The sequence below is a fragment of the Alexandromys fortis genome, unplaced genomic scaffold (assembly GCF_014885135.2).
Source record: "Alexandromys fortis isolate MF-2015 unplaced genomic scaffold, M_Fortis_MF-2015_v1.1 scaffold_304, whole genome shotgun sequence".
In the NCBI taxonomy this organism is placed as follows: Eukaryota; Metazoa; Chordata; class Mammalia; order Rodentia; family Cricetidae; genus Alexandromys; species Alexandromys fortis.
The window spans coordinates 847,387-869,031 of record NW_026068173.1 but is presented as its reverse complement, the minus strand read 5'-3'; the positions used below and the strand labels follow the sequence as shown (position 1 = coordinate 869,031).

Genomic DNA, 21,645 nt, shown 5'->3' with positions numbered 1-21,645 from the left:
ATATATATGATTATATATATAATGGTTACTTTATATGACAGGCAGTGCATTATTTTTGGAAATGAAATCTTGGCTGGTATAAGGTGTACAGATATATTTGGAAAGGTCTAGCTAGAGGCATGGATGACGAGTCATTTGTTGAAAGAGAGCTGCTGGTGGGCTGGTGAGATGACTCAGTGGGTAAGAGCCCTTGCTGCCAAACCTGATGACCTGAGTTTGTTCCTTGGAGCCCACATGGTGCAAGAAGAGAACCCACTCCCAAAGTTGTCTGAATTCCATGTGCATGCATGTGCACACATGCAAAACTAATGAGTAAAGGAGTGAGCTGTGGGGTTATTCAGGCTTTGAGGTTTCATCTGAGAGGCAGAGCTCTGAGGTAGAGCACGGTTGGTTGCCCCCTGGTCCAAACCATACAGTCCCTCCTCCATGGGGCTCTAAGGAAGGAGGTCCAAACCCGCAACTTGTAAGCCCTTGACCATCACTCTCCCCCTACCCTGCTCATTCTCCTCTTCACGGTATATTGCTATCCCCTAGGTTGGCTGTCGTCCAGTGTGTTGCTGTTGTCTGGAACTCTTACCTATCGTGGAAGGCACATCAGCTCTAAGCCTGCCTGCTTCCGTGGCTTACGCCTTGCACTGATGCATCTTCACCCTGGAATGCTTGGACATGGTCCTCACAGAGAGCACATCAGGCCTGGCGGGTGGCTCAGCTGCTAACTAAGAACACAGACTGCTCTACACAGGGCCAAGTTTGGTTCCCAACAGCCATATCGGGTGGCTCACAACCACCTCAAGCTCCAGGAGATCCGTGTCTTCTGGCCTCTCGGGCACCTGCACTCACACGCACATACACATGAATGAAGACTTACTCATAAAGCATAAAATAAAGTCTTTCTTAAAAAGAGTCTCTCAGTTCCACAGCATGGAGGTGCTGATCAGGATGGTATTACCACTTGGGAACAGCGCATTTCACTCTAAAGATGTAACTGCTTATGAAATCACCAAGACCTCTACAACATTGTCTGTCACTCTGGCACTTACTGATGGGCGATGTGAGAAGCATGTCCTTTAGCAGTGCAGTCATTGTGTACACATCATAGAATATACTTAAACCGATAGCAACAGACAGATGCTTAGCATGGGCTCTGAATGCAGTGAGGTGTGTTCTGCTGCCAGTACACATGGTATACGGTTTTACAGGGGGGCTTTTTTTCATATGTAGTACATCCTAAAGTAATGATAAATATACCGAATTCACAAACCAGTGACATTGTATCGTTAAGTTGTACATACTGTACATCATTGCCCAAGCTGTCCTTCCATGTTACTGCAGCATAGTATGTTTCCACCAGCATCATCACATGGACGTGAATAATGAGCTGAACTACGCATTATGACAGCTAATGTTGCTTGGTGGTAGGAATGTTTTGGCTCTGTTGTCATTATATGAAGCCACCATGGTACAAGTTGTCACCATTGACTAAAAGGTCATTATGCAGCATGACTTCTCTTATTCCTACCACACAGTATATATCCCACAAATGCTTGTAGAATAACCTTGCCAACTTTACACCCATGTCCCAACAATTAATACCCATCCTTCAAAAAAAATACTCATCCCCCTCTTTGTTTTTTGAGACAACGTTTCACTGTGTAATCCTGACTGTCCTGGAACCTCCTCTGTTCACACTTCTATAGATACATCTTCCTATCCAGTGTTCAGGATTGAACTCAGCCTTGTGTACACTAATCAAGTGCTCTAACACTGAGCTACGTCCCTAACCTAGAACATCTTCACTAACTTTCCTGGGTCCCTGTCGATTGCGTTGGGTGGGCTACTCAGTCTAGGGGTTTGTAACCCACCCTGCAATCAGTTATTCCAGGGTCACGGAGGGGGCGCTACCTGGAAGGGAATGAGCTAGGACAGAAGAAGGAGGCCAAGCAGATTTGTCAAAGCCTCCATTTATTAGGATCATGGTTGCTGCTTATATAGCCCCTGAAGGGTAGGGAAACTGGACTCTTGCCGCGTGTTCCAGGTCACGTAGACCATAGGCCAGGAGGTAGGCCAAGAAGTCACGAGTTGCCATACCTGGTTCCCTGGATAGCTGGATTGTGTTGCGGGTTCCGCTAACAGATTAGCAGTTAATTGGGTGTGGGGCAGGTTCTCAATAGAACATAATTATGGGTGTGGGGTTCTCTGCAGACTCCCCAGGGTGATAGTTCCTGTAATGATTTTTAGGGGGGAAATGGCTTGTGACATATTCCCCCTCTCTTATATAAAGGCAAGCAGTTATTAAGTGGAGGGCACCAAGTCAGAGTCAACCCTGGTGTCAGATTTAAAAGAGAAGGGACTGGGACAAGTAGAGACCCTCCTCTCCAATGGTGAAGCAATTTACCTCTCCTGGGAACAGAGAGGTGCCCGATGATTAGCATTAGTTCCTTGGAGCTTCTCAAATAAAAGGTATCTAGCAAGACTTAAAGTAAGCAGATCTCAGGGCACCCTGTCTTAGGCCATGTGGAGAGCGTTTCTCGTACCTGGCACCATGCCATGTTGAGCCGGCCTTTACAGCCTCTGTATGGTGTGCTATTCAGGTGAGGATCCACACTAACTCCTGTCATTGGGCCCCTGAGTCTATCATTAATGAAAAGACTGTTAGGAGCTCCTCAAACCAAGGATATACTGATATAATTTTGGGCACCAATAACTCCATCTTCCAGACAAGAAGAAAGGGCCTTTTCCAAACCCAGTATTCACCTTTTAGTCTGGCCTAAGGTATCCTCTTTCCTAAATGCCTACTCCACATTAAAATTATGAGTGCTGTCTGCCAAAAATTAGTGCAGTGTAAAGGGATCTATATCTAAACTTTTTAACATATGCATTAAACCCAAATACTCTACAGCATGTGTCAAACCTTTTCCAACATCTATAAGCTGTTACAAATATCGTTAGATCAATTTCAGTAAGAGTACAATGACATACATTGTTGTTACTAAATACCACCAGTTCCAGTCTCTGAGCAACAGTGACAGGAACCCCAATCTTTCCCCTTCTTAAGTGAAGAGAGGTTAATATTTTAATTAAAATGAGTTTTGTGTCCCAAAGATTAAAGCAGTCTGATGTTTGGTCTGCACCTTAGCTTCAAAGCAAACCAGAGTTCAAACTGTAGAAGCAGTTCGCTTAGTATTTGTGCTTTAGGGCAGGTGGGATTCCAGGATGAGGTGAGCTGGATTCAGCTATCTGAAGCACATCCTGGCACTTATCTCAGGCGGGTCTCCCTGGACTCTGGAGGCAGGATGACACCCTGCAGAGTGGCATAGCAGGTTCTGTTATCAGGCACTCGTCTCCTTGGGAGCAGGAAAGGCCGGATCAAGGACCTCTCCCCAATCGCCTCTGGAAGTCCTCTAGGGATGTCTGCAGCCACGACTCAGGTCCAGATTTTTTCTTTCTGTGAAAAAACATAAACACATCCTCGACCCCAAATATATATAGGTCGGATTGTTTCATAATGTATTGCAAGGGCTTTTCCACCTTGCCCTAGCAAAGGTCAGCTTGGTGTTATCATGCCAGATCCGCTTGCATTAGGATCTGTTTGCAACTTTTATGAGTTGCTTTGAAGGAGTCTTGTTATGCTTCATAATTTTTTTATTATTAGCCATATATGCAGTTCTTCCATTGGAAGAGCCATTTGTAAAATTTTAGCATAAAATCCTTTAAGGGATTTTTTGCCATAACATTAGCAAAATACAGGTGTGTGAATTGTAGCAATGATCTGGGAAAAGACCATTGTTTTTGCCTTTGAATTGAGCAAAGGCAATTGTCCAGGAATCCATCTTAAAATTATCAATGAATCTATTATTTAGTATAAGAAACATTGATCATAGTCAATATTCTATTAAACCATTTTTTCAGATGTTATCCTGTCCTTTTATATCAGACAGGCTACTGTTCTAAATTAAGAGTTTAATATCTTAATTGGCAAAACTGGGAAGGTTTAGCCATAAACAGCATTTTTTTATAAAACTGTTGTAGAATAAGTTTATACTTAATATACATACTCTTGCCATAGCTGAATTATAATTAACATACTGTATTTGTTGATTATTGTATACTTTACCTGTTGATTTATACTTTACCTGTTTGAGTACCTGTTAGGCAGCCTGTTTAAGGCTTCTATTGGAAACTGTTTCTTGTAAGAATAAGAATTTTACCTAGCAGCTCAAGGTCTCCCATAAGAATATTATAAGTAGGGCTTTAACCATTGAATATCTAATTAAAAGTTTGTAAGCTATCCTCCTCTTAAGCTGTAAGTCTGCCTTGCAGATAGGAAAATGGAAAAAGGACGCATTTTAACTAATAATGCTGGCCTCATTAGACACCAACAAGTAGAAAAATGAAAATAGATCTATATCCATCTCCATGAACAAAATTCAAGTTTAAATGAGCCAAAGGCCTCAGCATATGGAAATTTATGTTGAACCTCACAGAGAAAAAAAAATTTTTTGAAGTACACTTTGCCACATCGTAAACACAGTCTCAGTGGCACAAACATTTTGAGAAACCATAAATTAGATCTCCTGAACTTGAGAACCTCTTGTATAACAAGGCTATAGAGTGGGAAAAGATCTTTACTTATCATAAACCCATTTCAAAAATATATGAAGAACTCAGGAAATTAGTTATTAAAAATTTAATCCAATAAAAATATTTCTTATAGACCTAAACTAAAAAAAACTCTCAACAAACAAACCCAAAAATGACTGAGAGACATCTAAAATGTTTGAATATAACATCCTTTGACTGTCAGAGAAATGTAAATCAAAACTCTGAGATTTTACCTTATCCTTGTAAAAATGACCAAGATTAAAAATTATTGTTAACAATCTATGATTAAGAAAACGTGGGTAGGGAAAAAACTTGCTGGAAGTGAGCTGCAGCCCGTGGCAGCAGTGGTGGCACTGGGAGCGGTGACCGGTGTTGGAAGTGCATAACGGCACAGTCATCCCTGGATCACATACAGCACTGAAAAATCCAGACTCTCCCAGCAGGAAAAGAAAAACCAAAAATCCAGGACTAGCCTGTGAGGGCACCAGACCTCATTCCAGATGGTTGTGAGCCACCACGTGGTTGCTGGGAATGGAACTCAGGGACTTTGGAAGAGCAGGCAATGCTCTTAACCACTGAGCCATCTCTCCAGCGCCTCCCAGCAGGAAGAGGAGAATCAAAAATCCAGGGCTAGCCTGTTCAGCGACCCTGCACCAGGAGCTAACTCAAGACAAAGCCAGACTGCAATCTTGAAATCACTGTACTGTTTTAGGAACTAGCTGATTATGACCTTGGGAGTGGTCCCGAGGGGCAGGGAGCCGAGCCCCTGTGACCATCACTGGGTTTTTGAAATTTTTATGACCCTCCTGGACCACTGGGCTGTGGTCTTTCTCCTCAAAAATTCCTTTTCCCGGTCACTCGGGGTTGAACTCCTCCCCCACCAACCAAGGCCATGTGTGTGACCTCAGCAAAGACGGCCTTTGGCAAGCCATGGGGGGGGGCGCCCTCCCAAGACCTGAGTGAGAGTCTCCCCAGCAGTGAGGGACCTCCATTATGTAAAATTAGGCAGATATCTACCTCAAAACTTAGCAGTACCCCTTTTGGGCCTAAATACAAAGTTGTTTAACCATACCACAAGGACACGTGTTCTGCCATGCCCAGAGCAGAACTACTTTATCATAGCCAGAATCTAAAAATAATCCAAATGTACTTCTTTTACATCTAGGATAAATGAGACATCATCCTTTTAAAATATCCATGAATACCACAAAATATCTTGGAGTAAGTTTAAGCAAGCAGGACAGAAGTTTTTGGTCCCGTCATCTCTGCCTGTGAAGGCAGAAATGTTTTTTATTTTTAACCATTATCACTTGTTTAGAGTATAACTCTGGCCCTTGATAAATTTAGTGAGAGGCCTGAGTCTCAGCAATCTAGCCTGAAGCAACACCTGGCAGCAGGAAAGGACCTCAAGCTGAAACATTACGACTCCCACCCAAGAGCGGGCCATACAAACGGAAAAACTTGTTGGATAAGAATTTTAAATCTTGAAAGATCCCCTACTTTCTTGCGAAAGCAGAAGAAACACAGCAAAAATGACAATTTCACTGAAAGCAGTCTACGGATTCAGTGTAAATGTCCATTAAAAATTACAGCAACATTCCTCACAGAACTCACATACAGATTTTATGTAAATGTTCATTAAAATTATAGCAAAACTTTTCACAGAACTCAAAAGAACAATATAGAACTCAAAAGAACAATCCTCAACCTTATACGAAAGAAATAAAAACTCAGGATAGCCTAAACAATTCTAAAAATCCTCTGAATGCATCACCTTCTGTTTTCTTCTTGTTGTCCCGGGACTGCACGATGTCGTCTGATAGCTAACCGTACTCCGAGTCACTGGTTCGGGCGCCACTGTTGATTGCATTGGGTGGGCTACTCAGTCTAGGGGTTTGTAACCCACCCTGCAATCAGTTATTCCAGGGTCACGGAGGGGCGCTACCTGGAAGGGAATGAGCTAGGACAGAAGAAGGAGGCCAAGCAGATTTGTCAAAGCCTCCGTTTATTAGGATCTCATGGTTGCTGCTTATATAGCCCCTGAAGGGTAGGGAAACTGGACTCTTGCCGCGTGTTCCAGGTCACGTAGACCATAGGCCAGGAGGTAGGCCAAGAAGTCACGAGTTGCCACACCTGGTTCCCTGGATAGCTGGAATGTGAGGCGGGTTCCGCTAACAGATAAGCAGTTAATTGGGTGTGGGGCAGGTTCTCAATAGAACATAATTATGGGTGTGGGGTTCTCTGCAGACTCCCCAGGGTGATGGTTCCTGTAATGATTTTTAGGGGGGAAATGGCTCGTGACAGGTCCCAGTGCCCCTTCAGACCCTCTTGGTGTCTTTATGGGCATAAAAATAAATACATTATTATCTGGAGTCTGCAGCAGTCATGGATAAAACCCTTCAGGAGACTACCAACGTGTAGTCTATAACTGAGAAGAAGTGGAGGCTATTCAAGCCTGGCCTTGATTTACAAAGACAGCTCGCACCACGAGCTGATGGCAGAGCAGGAACTCCAGCCCAAGTTTCCTCACTTCCTGCTTGGTGACCTTAACTAGAAGGCAAAACGGTGTACTAGTACTGTTTCTGTGATTTCCAGGGAAAGAGCTAACCTTGTCAAACTCAGGACAGACTGGCGCATTAAGTTCTGAAAGCCAAACACCTTTTTACGTCTTACACAATCTGACACCTGTAGATTTTAGATTCTACCGCTGTAAGATGGTCAAGAATCCTGACAGACCAGTTGAGCCAGCGGGCCTTTGGATGGGACGGTGTGATCTTACTTTAGGGACTCGATAGCCAGGCTGAGTCCTGTGTCTAAGGCAGCACAGGACACCCCTCAGAACTTCTGGCCAGATTCTCGGCTGCTGCGGATAAATTCAGGACCACGGACAGCTCCACGGTTCTGTTTCCCTCCCCCCCCCCCCACCCCCCTTGGTCCTGGAGAAGAAAAAAACTGGACTACTCTGTTCTGGAGACACACTCTGACTATTCTGTGTGGGGGAAGAACTCTACATCCGGAAAGAGCAATCTTTATGCCTCAGCCAGCTTCTCCATCCTCTACAGCCAAGGTGCTTCCAAAGCTGGCTCCAGGGTCAGGATGCGCGCCCCTCTGTGGGCTTGAAGCTGCTGGACTCGAAGCTGCCTCTGTCATTGCTTCTACAATCAGTTCATGTTCTTCGCTGACGTCAGTCGGAGCTGTCCTGGTGCTATATAAGGCTGGCGACGGTCCCGGGACAGACCCCGTGCTCCCCAAGGCGTCTTCAGCCCGTCCCGGGGGACAGAGACTGGAGCTCCATCTTGCACCGGGCAAACACTCCGACAACCTGTGAGTGGCTCGGAGCAACGATCCAGACTCCCTTAGCACCAAGACTCTGCACTCAGCCCACCCACTGCGACCCACCGGGAGGGAAAGAGGGAGAGGAGGGTGGAACTGGACTGGCTCAGCGGCTGGGGCTGATGGGCAGGCTTGTGGACACCAGGCAACAGCTGGAGGGTCCCAGCGGGGGCACTGGGCGTGCGCGAGAAGGGGCTCGTGTCACCTGCGGCGGCTCCAAGCGCACCTCACCCTATGCTGCCCCTGTGTGTTCAGGGCAGGCGGCACCATGAGGCAGAGGGGACGCGCTGCACTCCTAGTGGCACTGCTGCTCCTGGCACAGCTGCGCCCCGGGAGCAGTCAGTGGAGCCCGGTGACTGCGGAAGCGACCGAGGTCCAGGATCCGAATCTGCGATGGAGTCCTGGGACACGGAATCAGGGCGGCGGCGCCCGCGCGCTCCTCTTGCTGTTAGCTGAGCGCTTCCCGCGCCGCACGGGATCGGGGACGCCAGGCGGCGAGCGGCAGCGACGGAACGACCCTCCGCTGTCCATCGACCTCACCTTCCACCTGCTGCGGACCCTGCTGGAGCTGGCCCGGACACAGAGCCAGCGCGAGCGCGCAGAGCAGAACCGCATCATACTCCATTCGGTGGGCAAGTGATCGGCCTGGTGTGGGGCCCCGAAAGGCTCGACCCTTTCCCCTACATACCCCGGGGCTGGAGCTTGCGCGACCGAAGCTGGCTCAGTCCCGCGGTGCAGCGCCACCCAGAGTCACCCTGAGCACTCCGCGTGGCTATTTTTTAATAAAACTGCCCAAGAGTTTAGCCTCTATCTTCTGTCGTGGGGGGCACTGGCAACTAGGGAAGGGTGGAAACTTTTGGGGGAGTGGGGCTCCCCAGGCCGGTAGGATATACAAGCATGCTAAGTGGGGTGGGAAAGGTAGGCTATCAGTTAAGCCCCTGGGGGCTCATGGCCCCTTCCCCCGCCCATCCAAATCCGGGAACTCAGAGGTCCTGAGACCCACCCCAGACCCCTTTTCGAGGTCTCGGGCTTAGGACTCCACCTCTGGTGTAAAGGAGTTGCCCACGAGGGGGTTATTATTTCACCTCCACCCCTTCAAATCGTCTCAGGGCGGCGGTGGGGGGCAGACTGATGGCGAGGTTGCTTCTACAGCCGAGACTAGGAGTGGGCAGCGAAAAGAGCCAAGGACGTGGGATGCAAGAGTCCTTTATTGAGACCCTTCGGGGGGGGGGGCGGAACGCCGAGCTGGGAGGCGCGGTGGTCTCTGAGCAGACCCTCAGCATCCCTTGCCTCCCGCTACAGATGCGCGCTCTGGATCAGGGTCTGGTCAGTGCAGGCCTGTATCCGGAAAAGACAGCTTGGTGGGCGGGGATCTAAAAGAACAAACTCCCCACTCTCCGACAACCAGCTTTCCCCAGGTAGCTGGGTTTTACTCGCGGACCCACCATGGTCCCCAAAAACCGTGCGGAACCAACCGTGGGAACAGAGTGCGCTTTTCCGCGCGCGCTAGGGGGCGCGCTTTGTGGCTCCTATTGAGTGACACCGGAGAGAGCGTCCTGGTGCCGCTAGGAAGGCAATCGCCCGAGACTAACCACTCCTCACCCCAAAGCCCTCGTCCTACTCTCTCACCTTCTGGCCCTTCCAGCCGCTCCTCCTCCAGCCCTGCGTTGCTCTCGTCCCCGTCTAAAGCCACCTCGTCATCCTCTTCATCCCCTGCGGCGCCTAGGTGGAAGGCAGGGCTGGTGATGTGGAGCCCCTGCTCCCCTGGTTGGAGCGCCCACCTCATACCCTTACGGCGGGTCTAAACTCCCTCAGCTCCCTCACCCGGCTGGAAGTCGATGGTCCGCAGCATTTCGGCCACGTGCTCCACGCTCACAGAGAATTGTTCCATGCTCTCATAGCCTGGCTCCGGCCGTCCTGCCAGCTCCACCTTCGACATTGCCCCGACCCTGTGATGGCCACAGGGCTCAGCAGAGGGACTCCTCCACTTCCTCAAGCCCCTCCCCAGATTAGATGGAAGGAAGCCACAGGGTCCCTTCCTTTCCCACCGTGCAGACCACTCACTTGTTGATCAGCTCCTTGGCCTGCTGCAGGGGAGAAAAGGAGGGCGAAGGTGAGCGCTGCGCCAGCCCCGGCAAAGCCCCATTTCTGATTCTCACCAGTCCTGCGGGGTAGGTAGGGGCGTACATCCCAATTCGTTAAGGAGAGAGAGAAAGCGCGCGCGCGCGCGTGTAGAAGGGTGACTTTTCCCAGGTCGTGGTGACAAGAAATTACCACAGGTAAGACTTGGCCCGGCTACCCAGGCCCTGATTCCCGCCACCCTGGGCGCCTGCCTCCCTCCATCTCCGCCCACCTGGAGGTAGAGAGCCATCTGCGGCTCCTCCATGGATTGGATGGCGGTCTCCACCAGCTTAGAGGAAACCTCCAAGTGGTCTCCGTACTGACGGATGAGGCCTCGCACGCGCTGCAGCTTCTCCTCCTGCTCCCTGGCCAGCGCTTGCAGCAGCTCGCCCTTGCGCTCCTCCAGCACCGAGCACAGGGTCTCAAATCTCTGGTTTAACAGTTGCTTCTGCCTGCGACTGTTGTCCTGAAAGATTAGAGCAAGCCTGAGGGAGGTCGCAGCTGGCAGGGTATTTTATCCCTCTCCACCCCTTAAACAGAACTCAAGGAAAGTCCAGAAGGAAGGTGTGACTTCCTTCCACGCACAGAATCCAGCTCAGATTTTTTCAATTAACAATGACAACAACATATTTCAAAGCTATTTCTGGGAGCCATGTATGTCACTGGCCCTGGCTTGGCTTGGCATTAATTGCCACTTACTTCATAAAGGAAATAAAATGAGTTACCATCAGCATTATTTTAAAAGACTATTTGAGTTTTATATTTTTAATTTTTTGCTCTGCTATGAAATTAAGCTCTATTTTTAAATACAGACATTGGTTAGAGAGCTGGAGAGGTAGCTCCAGCTGTTAGTGTTTCTGCTCTTGCAGAGGTTCTGATTTCTGTTCCTATAGCCATGCCAGAAGGTTCACAGCTACCTGTAACCCCAAGAGATCCAACAAGCTCTTCCGGCCTCTGCGGGAACTAACAGTCATGTGCACATGCCTGTACACACACAAATATACATAATTGAAAAGAAAACAAGGAATCTAAATTTCTAAAATTCATTGACTGGAAATACTCTCTCAATATTCAAATATATTTAGTTAATATGATATAATAAGGGCATATAATTATTTCTCACCACATAATTTTTAATTAAATGTATTCATTGACAATTTCACATATATATGTGTGTATATAATCTGATTACTCTCACTTCCCAGCCTCTTTTATCTTTTAATATTTATTTTGCTTATTTATTTATTTCCACAATTTTAGTTGTATTATTTTCAATTAAGTATATGTGTGTGGTGTGTGGGTGCCCATGGAGGCCAGAAGAATTGAATTCCCCTGGAGCTGAGTTACAGGCAGTTTTGAGACCTGCAGTGTGGGTGCTGGGAACTGAACTCTGGTCCTTTGCAATGGCAGTTCTTTCTCTTAACCCCTGGGCCATCTCTCCAGCCCCACTCACTTATTTTTGGTATGGGTCAAGTGGGCCTTTGATGAGAAATCCTCCTGCCTCAGCCTCAGGGTGCTGTCATTATTGTCTTGGGCTACTACACCCTGCCTGCTTGCTTATTTATTTATTGTTTATTTATTTATAGCTAGGATCTCCATAAGTCGTCCAGGCTGGCCTGAAACTTGTGCTTATTCTACCTCCACCCCTCGGACTATGGACTGTTCTGTCCCTTGTCCTCCCAGCCCAGGCTCACCTCAATGGTCTGGCACACCTCCTCCATCTGCGTGATCACTGCTTGCACGCGGTCATTGCCTGCCACCAGCATCGCGATGCCATCGCTCAGCTCGCTCTGTCACACACATGGGCCAGCTCTTAGAGCTGGAAGCTCCCTCCAGCAGCTGCTTCCCTCTTATCCCATGGGATTGTCCCCACCTCACCCATTCAAGGACATCTACAAAGATCTAGAAGCTTGGGAGCACGTTCTGTGGGTTCTAGAAGTCCCCCACCCCCAAATGTGAAGACACGTGACATTCTCTAATCACCCACTATATACCAGACTGTCCTAGGTGCTTTATCAGTAGCCATTAATTCTGAAAAATACTTAGGGCTACCCATTCAATTAACACTGCCTCCCTTCTATTCCTGCCATTCTGCGAGTCAGGTAGGATCACGTTAGAGCTACTCATCTTTGACCTCCTGGAGCATTCTGGGTTGGTGTGCTGTTTGCACTCTTCTCGTGCAGTAGAGAAATCCATCACCCGATCCATTCACTGGGTTTTCAAGAGTTGTTGATTTCTAAAGACTCTACTTTGTTCCTTGCCAAATCTATTTTCCTGTTTTTGGTTTGTTTTTCTTGGATTGGACCTTTTTATATTGTCTAAACTGGCTTTGAATTTATGATCCTCTAGTCCCAGCCTCCCTAGTAGCTGGGGTTACAGTGTACACCACAACAGGCTGTCGTATGGTCATTTTACATATGTTTTCAGTTCTGAAAATCTATCCAAGATTTTGTGCTAGGCAAGATTTTGTTCATCTCCAATCCTACCTTTTGCTGTTATCTTATTTCATCTTTATTTTTCTTTAACAACAGGGTCTCCTTATATAGTCCAGGCTGGCTTGGAATTCCTTATGTAGCTTAGGCTGGCCTCATACTAGAGATCCTCCTGCATCCGTATCCTAAGTGCTGTAACTGCAGTGCTCAACCATGCCTGGCATTATTCCACCTTCTAAAAATGTGTGCATAGTGGATTTCAATAATTCCAGCATCTGAATTCCCCAAGTATTGCAGCCCGAGATGCCAGCTCCCACGACCTCACCCAGGGCTGCAGAAAGAATGCCTTCAGAGTAGTGGGGCATAGAGAAAATTCCTATCCATCTGAGGGTCTTAGAGAAGGATCACATTCTGACAGTAATTTAAGAAAAAAGGAAGAAGCACACACTTTCCTGAGGGTAACTTTCTCTTTTACTTCATCTTGAATAATCGCTTTCTTGACACTCTCTACAGAGTTACATCTCTTTACATACAGCTACATCTCGTTCTTCACACATCCCTCTTCTATATACACTTCTCTCTACTCTGTGACATTTCTTCACACACTGCCACATTCTCCTTTATATCTCTCACTCACACTATTCTCAATTCATACACACCTCCACTCTCACACACACTCACTCACATACCTCCATTCACACACTCTCACAACACTCATTCACTCACTCACTCACTCACTCACACAAACCATTTACACACTCACACACTTCAACTCACAACACACACACTCACACCTCCACTCACACACTCATTCACACACCTCCATTTACACACTCACACACATACTAACTCACACACCTCCATTCACACACTCACTCACACACACACTCGTAACACACCTCCACTCACACACACTCTTACACTCACTCACATACTCATTCACACACACACAGTCACGCATAGTCACACACTCACTCACACACTCGCACACTTCCTCTTAGAACAAACTCTGGACAAGATGTGAGTTACACTCTCAGGGTCAGTTAGCATTTCTTGAGTAAACAGCTGAGACAAAACCATTCTGATACACAAGGAATCATGTGGTTTCTCTCAGGCTTAGAATGTCACACTGACCAGCTGGAAATGAGTAACCATAGCAACACTCAACTGTGCAGGCAGGAGGCATGGTCTGTCTGCATGTAGCCTGAGAGACATCATGGAGAGTAACATTGAAATTCGGGACCTAAGCAATAAACAGTTGGCTGAAACTTGAACCTCGCATCATAAGAGTGAGGTTTAGGAGTCCATGCAGAAAGTCAGTGACTGTGGGGACTTGTGTCTTAATGTTATCAGACTGACTTTAGGTCAACAGACACCTGGTAACTTGCCTGTGTGCATATTTTGCACAAGCAATTGGTCTGTTTTGAATTTGTTTTGAGGTCTAAAATCAGCTAATGGTGTGTGAAAGGCTGTCTTTGTAACTGAGAACAATGCAGTTTTCCTGTATCAGTCTGGGCCATGAAGGATTCTAGTATTATTTCTATTCATCAAACTTGTGCACACACTTAAGCAGACATCACCTTCCTGACCACCCACAGCTATAAGTGTGCCCAGTAGCCGGAACATACACGAGATAAGCACAGGCAGTGGGGAAATACCCACAGATGTTTTTAGGGAGGGAATATAGGCACAGGAGAAAAATGAAAGACAGAAGCAGCCAGTTTTCAGAGTCCGTGGCCCCGTAAGCCTTGATGAGGTTTTCTCCATGAGTTTGACTCATCTGGTGGGTGGACACCTGAACTATCAGTGACCATCTGCTGTGTATTCTGTGACCTCTGGTCAAGGCACTGCTGCCAGCAGCTCTCAGCACCCCGGGGTCTGAACTGTCATTGCTCTGCTCGCTGTGCTCACAGTCCACGCCTCTGTATGTCTTCAGCTGTGAATGACTGATTGGTTGGTAGGAATCTAAGGTCAGCCTAAGGGTCTACACTGAAGGGATCTTCATCCAGCTTAGAGTTTGCATCTCTTTCTGTCAAAAACCAGGCAATACAGTTGACTGCTTTGATCGCCTGGGACTCCCACATGAGCTGAGGTGTTAGGAGTCTTAAAAGGCATCCCTCCCCACACACCTTTGGTAGGTTTCATGATATAACCACCTGACTCTAGCCAGCATGGTCTTCTGAGAAATGATATTCATTCTGTTTGCAGTGGCTCTTTGATCCTGGTCCCCCCCCCCACTTTCTTTTCACATCCCAACCAATCTGACAGCTATGGAGAAGCTAAAGGCGTGGCTAAAGACCCCTGAGGGCCTGGTGATGGTGGCGCTCGCCTTTAATCCCAGCACTCGGGAGGCAGGCGGATCTCTGTGAGTTCTGTGAGCCTGGTCTACAGAGCTAGTGCCAGGACAGGCTCCAAAGCCACAGAGAAACCCTGTCTCGAAGAAAAAAAAAAACCCTCAGGGTATGCAGTCCTCTGTGTTGTCGTGGCTACTGTCATGCATTAGCTAAGGCTATGGTGACAGCAACCGAAGTATTCAAGATAAGTGAAGGATGTCAGGACCAGGGAGGTCAGGTGACTCCTTAAGGTTGCGTGCAGACTCAAGAGTAGACCCGTGGCTTTGGCCGGCCCTGATCTGCTAGACTTCACCTGAGCAGAGTGAGAACTGCCCTATCCTAAACCCCCTTCCCGAGTCCCTCCCTGGCCAGATACCTTCTGGCGTTTGTAAATGGTGGGCAGAGGGGCCACCTCGCAGTCCTTGTGGGCCCCGAAGACCTTGCAGAGAGAGCAGGTGGGCACCTCGCAGCTCAGGCAGTAGATGTTGATCTTCTCATCCTCATGCTCCTCACACATGAGGTGCTGCTCAGCCTTGGAGTGCAGCGGCCTGAGGACCATGGACAAGGGAGTAGCGATTGTCAGGGAGCCAGGCGTGACTGGCACTGGGGAAGAAAAGAGCCTCCGAGGAAGACTGGGCCCAAGAAGAGTCTATTGCAGGGGACAAAGAGGCCCCGCAGGACAGGAAGTTGTGGGAGCTGGTGAGGTCAAGAACTTTGGGGTGGGCTTTGGTCACAGACCAGAGGGAGTAAGATTGAACATTTGACTCCAAAGACAAAGCCAGGCAGCGGTGGTGCAGGCATGCCTTTAATCCCAGCACCTGGGAGGCAGAGGCAGGTGAATCCCTGTGAGTTTGAGGCCAGCCTGGTCTATAAGAGCTTGTTCTAGGACACCTAGGACTGTTACACAGGGAAACCCTGTCTTGAAAAACAAAAAACAAAAAACAAACAAACAAAAAAAGACAAAATTCGGCCTCCCTGGGTAGGAACCCAATCCCCTCCTCTTCTTTCCCCATTGTGTGTGTGTCCCTGTCTCCCATCAACCGCCCCCCCCCATACTGGATAGTTTTAAGTCAATTTGATGCAGCTAAAGTCATCTGTGAGGAAGAAACCCCAATTAAAATAATGTTTCCATAAAATGGGGCTGCAGGCAAGCCTGTGGGGCACTTTCTGAATTAGTGGTTAATGGAGGAGGGCCCAGCCCACTGTGGGTGGGGCCATCCCTGGGCGGCTGGTCCTGGGTTCCTATAAGAAAGTAGGGTGAGCAAGCCATGAGAAGCAAGCCAGTAAGCAGCACCCTCCATGGCCTCTGCATCTGCTCCTGCCTCCAGGTTCCCGCCCTGTTTGACTTCCTGTCCTGACATCCTTCCACGATAGACTATGATGTGGGAGCATAAGCCAAATAAACCATTTCCCTCCCACGTGGTTTCTGGTCACGGTGTTTCATCACAGCAGTGGTAAGCCTGACTAAACAGCCCCTCTAATCCCTGACGGTGCAGGCTCTTCCCTCCAGAGAGGCCAGCAGCCAGACATCTCACCGGGAGGATTCCTGCTTGTAGATGTCAATAATGTTCTCCACCAGGAGGTTCCGCTGCAGGCCGTAGACCCCATGCCGGTCCAGGACAACCTCATGCCTGCAAGATGGGCAGCGGAAGCGACCGCCCGAAGATACAGTTGTGGAGCCCCGGGATTGCCACAGAGGGTTAGAGGCCTGCGAGGACAGGAGACAACAGAAGCATAGTGAGGCATGAGGGAAGTGGTGGGCGCAGGAGTGGTAAGGAGGAGGCATTAGCTCTTCTCTGCATCTGATGTCCCCCAGGAGCAGTCTGACAAGAGACTAAGATGGCTTCCTGCCTGTCTCTGCTTCATTCCTCAGCCCAGCACCTTGAGTGTCCTGCATGCAGAACCTCACTTTGGCCAAGGCCTGAGCAGTATTGATTCTCAGTGGGGTCCAGCATGGAGCTTTGGCAGAACGCTGACACAGACAAGGGGCTGACAGCATCACCAGTGTCCTCCAGCTTGGACCCCTATGGGCCACATGTAAGGTGTTTTGTGTGTGTGTGTGTGTGTGTGTGTGTGTGTGTGTGTGCATGTTTCACAAGATCTTGTAAGGTTATCTCAAACTCGGTGTATAATGGAGGATGACCTTAAATGGGATTATAGATGTGTCTCCCCCATTACCATCTTCTCTCTCCTCTCTCTCTCTCTCTCTCTCTCTCTCTCTCTCTCTCTCTCTCTCTCTCTCTCTCCATGGTCTTGTGTAGTCACAAAACTGGTCTTGAATGTCTGTGTACCTGCCCCCGCCTCTCTGATGCTGGGATAATATACTGGACACTGAGAGAGCTTCTCTCTAGTCCTGGGCAGAGGCACACACACGCCAGGTGCTGAAGAGTGGAATAGAGAAATTGCGACCAGGGTCTGGGATGTGGCTCAGCTGGAGAGTGCTCGTCTAGGTTTGATCTACAGCACTATATAAAGAGGGCATAGCAGTACAGCTGGGAGGTGGAGGCAGGAGGATCTGAGCCAGTGAAAGTTCGAGCCGTCCTTTGAGATCACCCAAGGCCAGCCCGGGGTGCATGAGGCCCTGTCTAAAAAAGAAAAGGAAAAGAAAGGAAAGGAAAGGAAAGGAAAGGAAAGGAAAGGAAAGGAAAGGAAAGGAAAGGAAAGGAAAGGAAAGGAAAGGAAAGAAGGAAGGCTGGACACAGCGATGCATGCCTTCAATTCCAGGTGGATCTACATGGGAGGATAGCCATGTTTAGACAGCCTGTCTCAAAAAAAAAAAAAAGAAAAGAAAAGAAAAGAAAAAGAAAAAGAAAGAAAGAAAAAAAAAAACTACAATTAGCTGGATAATTGTGGGAAGTTGCTTCCGGCACCGTGAGTCAGGACACATAGACCCTTGCACAGCCCTTGACAATGCTTTCTTCTGAAATCTATCCAGTATTCAGCATTGGTAAAATTACAGGCTGCATGGGATTGCTCACTTTGTGTCTGACGTTGTGCGAAGGCTAGAGCAGTTACAGGGACGTCGCAACGAAGGCCTAGTGAGTATTGATTCTCAGTGGGGTCCAGCATGGAGCTTTGGCAGAACCCTTACACTGTGTTTCTTAGAGATCTGCTCCAGGCGACCCTAAAGGTGTATCCTGCTACCACAGAGCTGACTGATGGTGATCACCTGACCCGATGCAACCAATCAAGGGTTCTCTCCTTGAATTTGGCTTGAAACGCAGAAGCCAAGCTGACTACTGTAAAGGCTCATGGGATTGGGCTAAGAACTCGTCTGGAACCCACGTTGTAGGAGAGACCCCCTATTCCACAGTTGCTCTCTGACACCCACACCCACTGTGTCATTCACTCACCCACATAAGTAAATAAACGTAAGAAATATATATAAAGCATTTTTAAATCTTGTTGTTTTTCTTTTTTTTTTAAAAAAAAAATCTTTATTTACTTATTATGTATACAGTGTTCTGTCTGTGTATATGACTGAAGGTCAGAAGAGGGCATCAGACCTCATTACAGACGGTTGTGAGCCACCATGTGGTTGCCGGGAATTAAACTCAGGACCTCTGGAAGAATAGCCAGTGCTCTTAACCTCTGAGCCATCTCTCTAGCCCCTTGTTTTGTTTTTCAATACAGGGTTTCTCTGTAGCTCTGGTGCCTGTCCTGGAACTAGCTCTTGTAGACCAGGCTGGCCTCGAACTCACAGAGATCCTCCTGCCTCTACCTCCTGAGTGCTGGGGTTAAAGGTGTGCGCCACCACTGCCCGGTTTATATAAATCATTTTTTGTTGAGAAGCAGAGGTAAACAACTGGCAGGGATGCTCCTGCGTTCCTTTCTTCAGAAACAGATGGTCTGAGTTGGCAAGACCAGTAGTATAAAGACCGCGTCGAGGCCCCTCCTGGCGGGGTGTGGCAGGTGACTGCTCTGGAACCACAGGTACAAAGGTTTTGTGCCACGTTGGGAAGGAGCCACACCCTCTCTTTTTCATTTTTCCTTTTCTCCTATTTGTTTTTTTATGTTTTTTTAATATTTTATTTATTTATTATGTATACAGCATTCTGCCTCCATATATGCCTGAAGGCCAGAAGAGGGCGCCAGATCTCATTACAGATGGTATGAGCCACCATGTGGTTGCTGGGAATTGAACTCAGGTCCTTAAAGCCCTTAAAGCCGGTTGTTTACAGTAAAAATCCCAACCTGATCAGCTAGAGCAGTGGTTCTCAACCTCTGGGTCACGACCCCTTTGGGAACTGAATGGCCCTTTCACAGGGGCCACCTAAGACTATTGGAAAACATAGATATTTACATTTTGATTTATAACAGTAGTGAAATTAGTTATGAAGTAGCAACAATAATGATATGGTTGGGGTCACCACAACATGAGGAACTGTATTAAAGGGTCGCAGCGTTAGGAAGGTTGAGAGCCACTGAGCTAGAGAATCATGAGCTCATAGAACAAAGGAAACAGTAGACCCCTTGACTTGGCATATCTCCAGGGGGTTTCCAGTGGACTCCTTGTATACCAACCGGAGGATGGGACAGGCGGGACCCTCAGAGGGTAAGGCAATATCCAATATTCCATGGCTGTGGGGAGCTGGGACAATGCAGTGTTGTAGGTCTGCAGCCCAGTCATGTTGGGCTGGTTGTAGTTCTCTGCATGGCCGTCCACTGCTCTGCACAGCCGTCCACTGCTCTGCACGGCTATCCACTGTTCTGAACAGTCATCCACTGCTCTGCACGGCTGTCCACTACTCTTCACAGCTGTCCACTGTTCTGCATGGCCGTCCACTGCTCACCGCTGCATTCAACCTAATATCCATCCCTGTGGCTACTGGGCAAATTCCTTTTGTAATGTACAGGCATACCACGGGCTTCCACTACCTCCCCAAATTAAAGATGTCATCCAATAACACCCGGCGCACATGACAGAGATTTCGCAACTTAACTGTAACCCCCTTACCTGATGTTTCCACAAAGATATTTTATTTTATTTAAAAAAAAATTGAAACTGTCTCACTATGTAGCTTTGTCTGTCCTGGAACTCATTCTGTAGACCAGGCTGACTTCAAATTCACAGAGATCCGCCTGCCTCTGCCTCTCAAGTGCTGGGATTCTGATTTTTCCCTCTTGAAGTAAGAAAGAATTTAACTGAAGCTCGCAAATGAGATACTTGATTTTTTTTTTTTTTTGAGACAGGGTTTCTCCATAGCTTTTGGTTCCTGTGCCTCCCGAGTGCTGGGATTAAAGGCGTGCACCACCACCGCCCGGCTGAGACACTTGAATTTTAAAAGACTAGATTTTAAAAGAGATTGATCATTTTAAAGGAACTGAAATTGTAATGTGTTTGAATATGTAAAGACTGTGGTACTTTTAAAGTTATTTAACATCTTGAGGATGAATAAGAAAGGAATGGTTGTGGCTTAATAGTGATGTATTTGTGTGTTTGTGTGTCCGTGTGTCAAGGGGTCAGTTGTATTGTCTGGTTTTGTGTGTCGACTTGACACAAGCTAGAGTCATCAGAGGAAGGAGCGTCAGCTGAGGAAATGCCTCCTCGAGATCCAGCTGTAAGGCATTTTCTCATTTAGTGATCAACGGAAGAGGGCCCAGACCACTGTGGGTGGTGCCATCCTTGGCTTGGTGGTCTTGGGTTCTATAAGAAAGCAGACTGAGCAAGTCATGAGGAGCAAGCCAGGAAGCTTCCCTTCATAGCCTCTGCCCTGTTTGAGTTCCTGTCCTGACTTTCTTCAGTGATGAACAATGAGGAAGTGTAAGCCACATAAACCCTGTTCTCCCCAGCTTGCTCTTTGGTCATGGTGTCTTGTCACAGCAGTAGGGACCCTGGCTAAGACAAGTTGGTACCAGTGCAGTGGGGTGTTGCTGGGACTGACCTGGCCATGATTTGGGGGAGGTGTGTGGAAGGACTTTGGAACTTTGGGCTAGAAGAGCCACTGAGTGTTCAGAGCTCAGTGGGATGTTCCTTAGGAGCTTGGAAGATGTTAAGAACAGGGCAGAGGATGGAGGCCTGGCTTGTGAAGTTTAAAGACTCTCAGGGGGATCCCGTGGATCTAATTACCTGGGGCTGAAGAATCAGCTGTGGTTAACAAGATACCAGGACTACTAAAGCAAAACTTGTTTGCTGGGATACTCGATGCTGGTCAGCTGGAGCTAAGAAATGAGCAGTGGTTAAGAAGAGACCAGTCTCACTGATGTGAAATCTTCCGGGAACTGTTTCCAGAGCACAGAGCAGCTATGCTACAGGCCACCAACAAAACTTGCTACTCTCCCTCTTTGTCCTTTCTCTTCTTGACATTCAGACACTTGAGACTCACTGTTAGCATTCTACCCGGTGCTGAGGGCCTGCTGTGGTCAAGCACAGGCTCTCTAGGCTTCCCGGATGTTGTTGAGTCTAATCTAATCGTCAAGAGCTTTTTGTAAAGACAGTGGACAAACCTGGCCATGTTGCTGCACACCTGACTTGTGAGGCCGAGGACCAAGGCCAGCCTGGGCTGTAAGAGACCTACTCTACAAAAGGGTGTGTGTGTGTGTGCGTGTGTGTGTGTGCATGAGTGTGCGTGCATGTGTGAGTGTGCGCTCACGCATGTATGCATGCATGCTCTGAGATACCCCAGTTGGTAAAATGCTTGCCTCACAAGCATGGGGATCTGAGTTCAAAACCCAGAACTCACGAAAGCACGGGGCACGGTGGCACATGCTTGTAACCCCAGCAGTATTTTCCAGGCAACAGCAATGCATTCCGGGTGGTGGCACCTCCCGCCTTTTTTCCCTTCCTCCCTTTTTACTTCTTTTCTTTTTTCTTTTTTTCCAAG

General features: G+C 47.9%; 3 protein-coding genes across 8 annotated transcripts in view; 2 read left to right on the top strand and 1 right to left on the bottom strand.

Annotated features, from left to right (window-relative positions):
- Mpv17 (mitochondrial inner membrane protein MPV17) overlaps positions 1 to 903 on the top strand; it is a 12,880-nt gene extending 11,977 nt beyond the window's left edge. For all 6 annotated transcript variants that reach the window (XR_007589553.1, XM_050128538.1, XM_050128543.1 and 3 more), the window contains one exon: positions 535 to 903. Coding sequence is in view for 5 of the 6 variants with exons in the window: in XM_050128538.1 (XP_049984495.1) it covers positions 535 to 604 (70 nt within the window). In the remaining variant the exon portion in view is untranslated. The remainder of the gene's footprint in view (positions 1 to 534) is intronic.
- A 6,944-nt stretch (positions 904 to 7,847) lies between these two features.
- On the top strand, positions 7,848 to 8,675 carry Ucn (urocortin). Its single transcript, XM_050128472.1, has 2 exons — positions 7,848 to 7,926; positions 8,191 to 8,675. Exon 2 carries the CDS (start codon positions 8,204 to 8,206, stop codon positions 8,573 to 8,575), a length of 372 nt encoding a protein of 123 aa, XP_049984429.1. The 5' UTR covers positions 7,848 to 7,926; positions 8,191 to 8,203; the 3' UTR covers positions 8,576 to 8,675.
- A 450-nt stretch (positions 8,676 to 9,125) lies between these two features.
- Trim54 (tripartite motif containing 54) overlaps positions 9,126 to 21,645 on the bottom strand; it is a 23,772-nt gene continuing 11,252 nt past the window's right edge. Inside the window, exons 2-9 of the mRNA XM_050128515.1 lie at positions 16,357 to 16,529; positions 15,198 to 15,369; positions 11,751 to 11,846; positions 10,289 to 10,522; positions 10,000 to 10,022; positions 9,760 to 9,884; positions 9,565 to 9,657; positions 9,126 to 9,273 (exon numbers count right to left, since the gene is read on the bottom strand). Coding sequence (XP_049984472.1) covers positions 9,263 to 9,273; positions 9,565 to 9,657; positions 9,760 to 9,884; positions 10,000 to 10,022; positions 10,289 to 10,522; positions 11,751 to 11,846; positions 15,198 to 15,369; positions 16,357 to 16,529 — 927 coding nt within the window. The 3' untranslated portion in view covers positions 9,126 to 9,262. The remainder of the gene's footprint in view (positions 9,274 to 9,564; positions 9,658 to 9,759; positions 9,885 to 9,999; positions 10,023 to 10,288; positions 10,523 to 11,750; positions 11,847 to 15,197; positions 15,370 to 16,356; positions 16,530 to 21,645) is intronic.

What these genes read in the sequence shown, in the direction of transcription:
- Ucn (XM_050128472.1), top strand. Translation starts at nt 8,204, where the DNA reads ATGAGGCAGAGGGGACGCGCTGCACTCCTAGTGGCACTGCTGCTCCTG.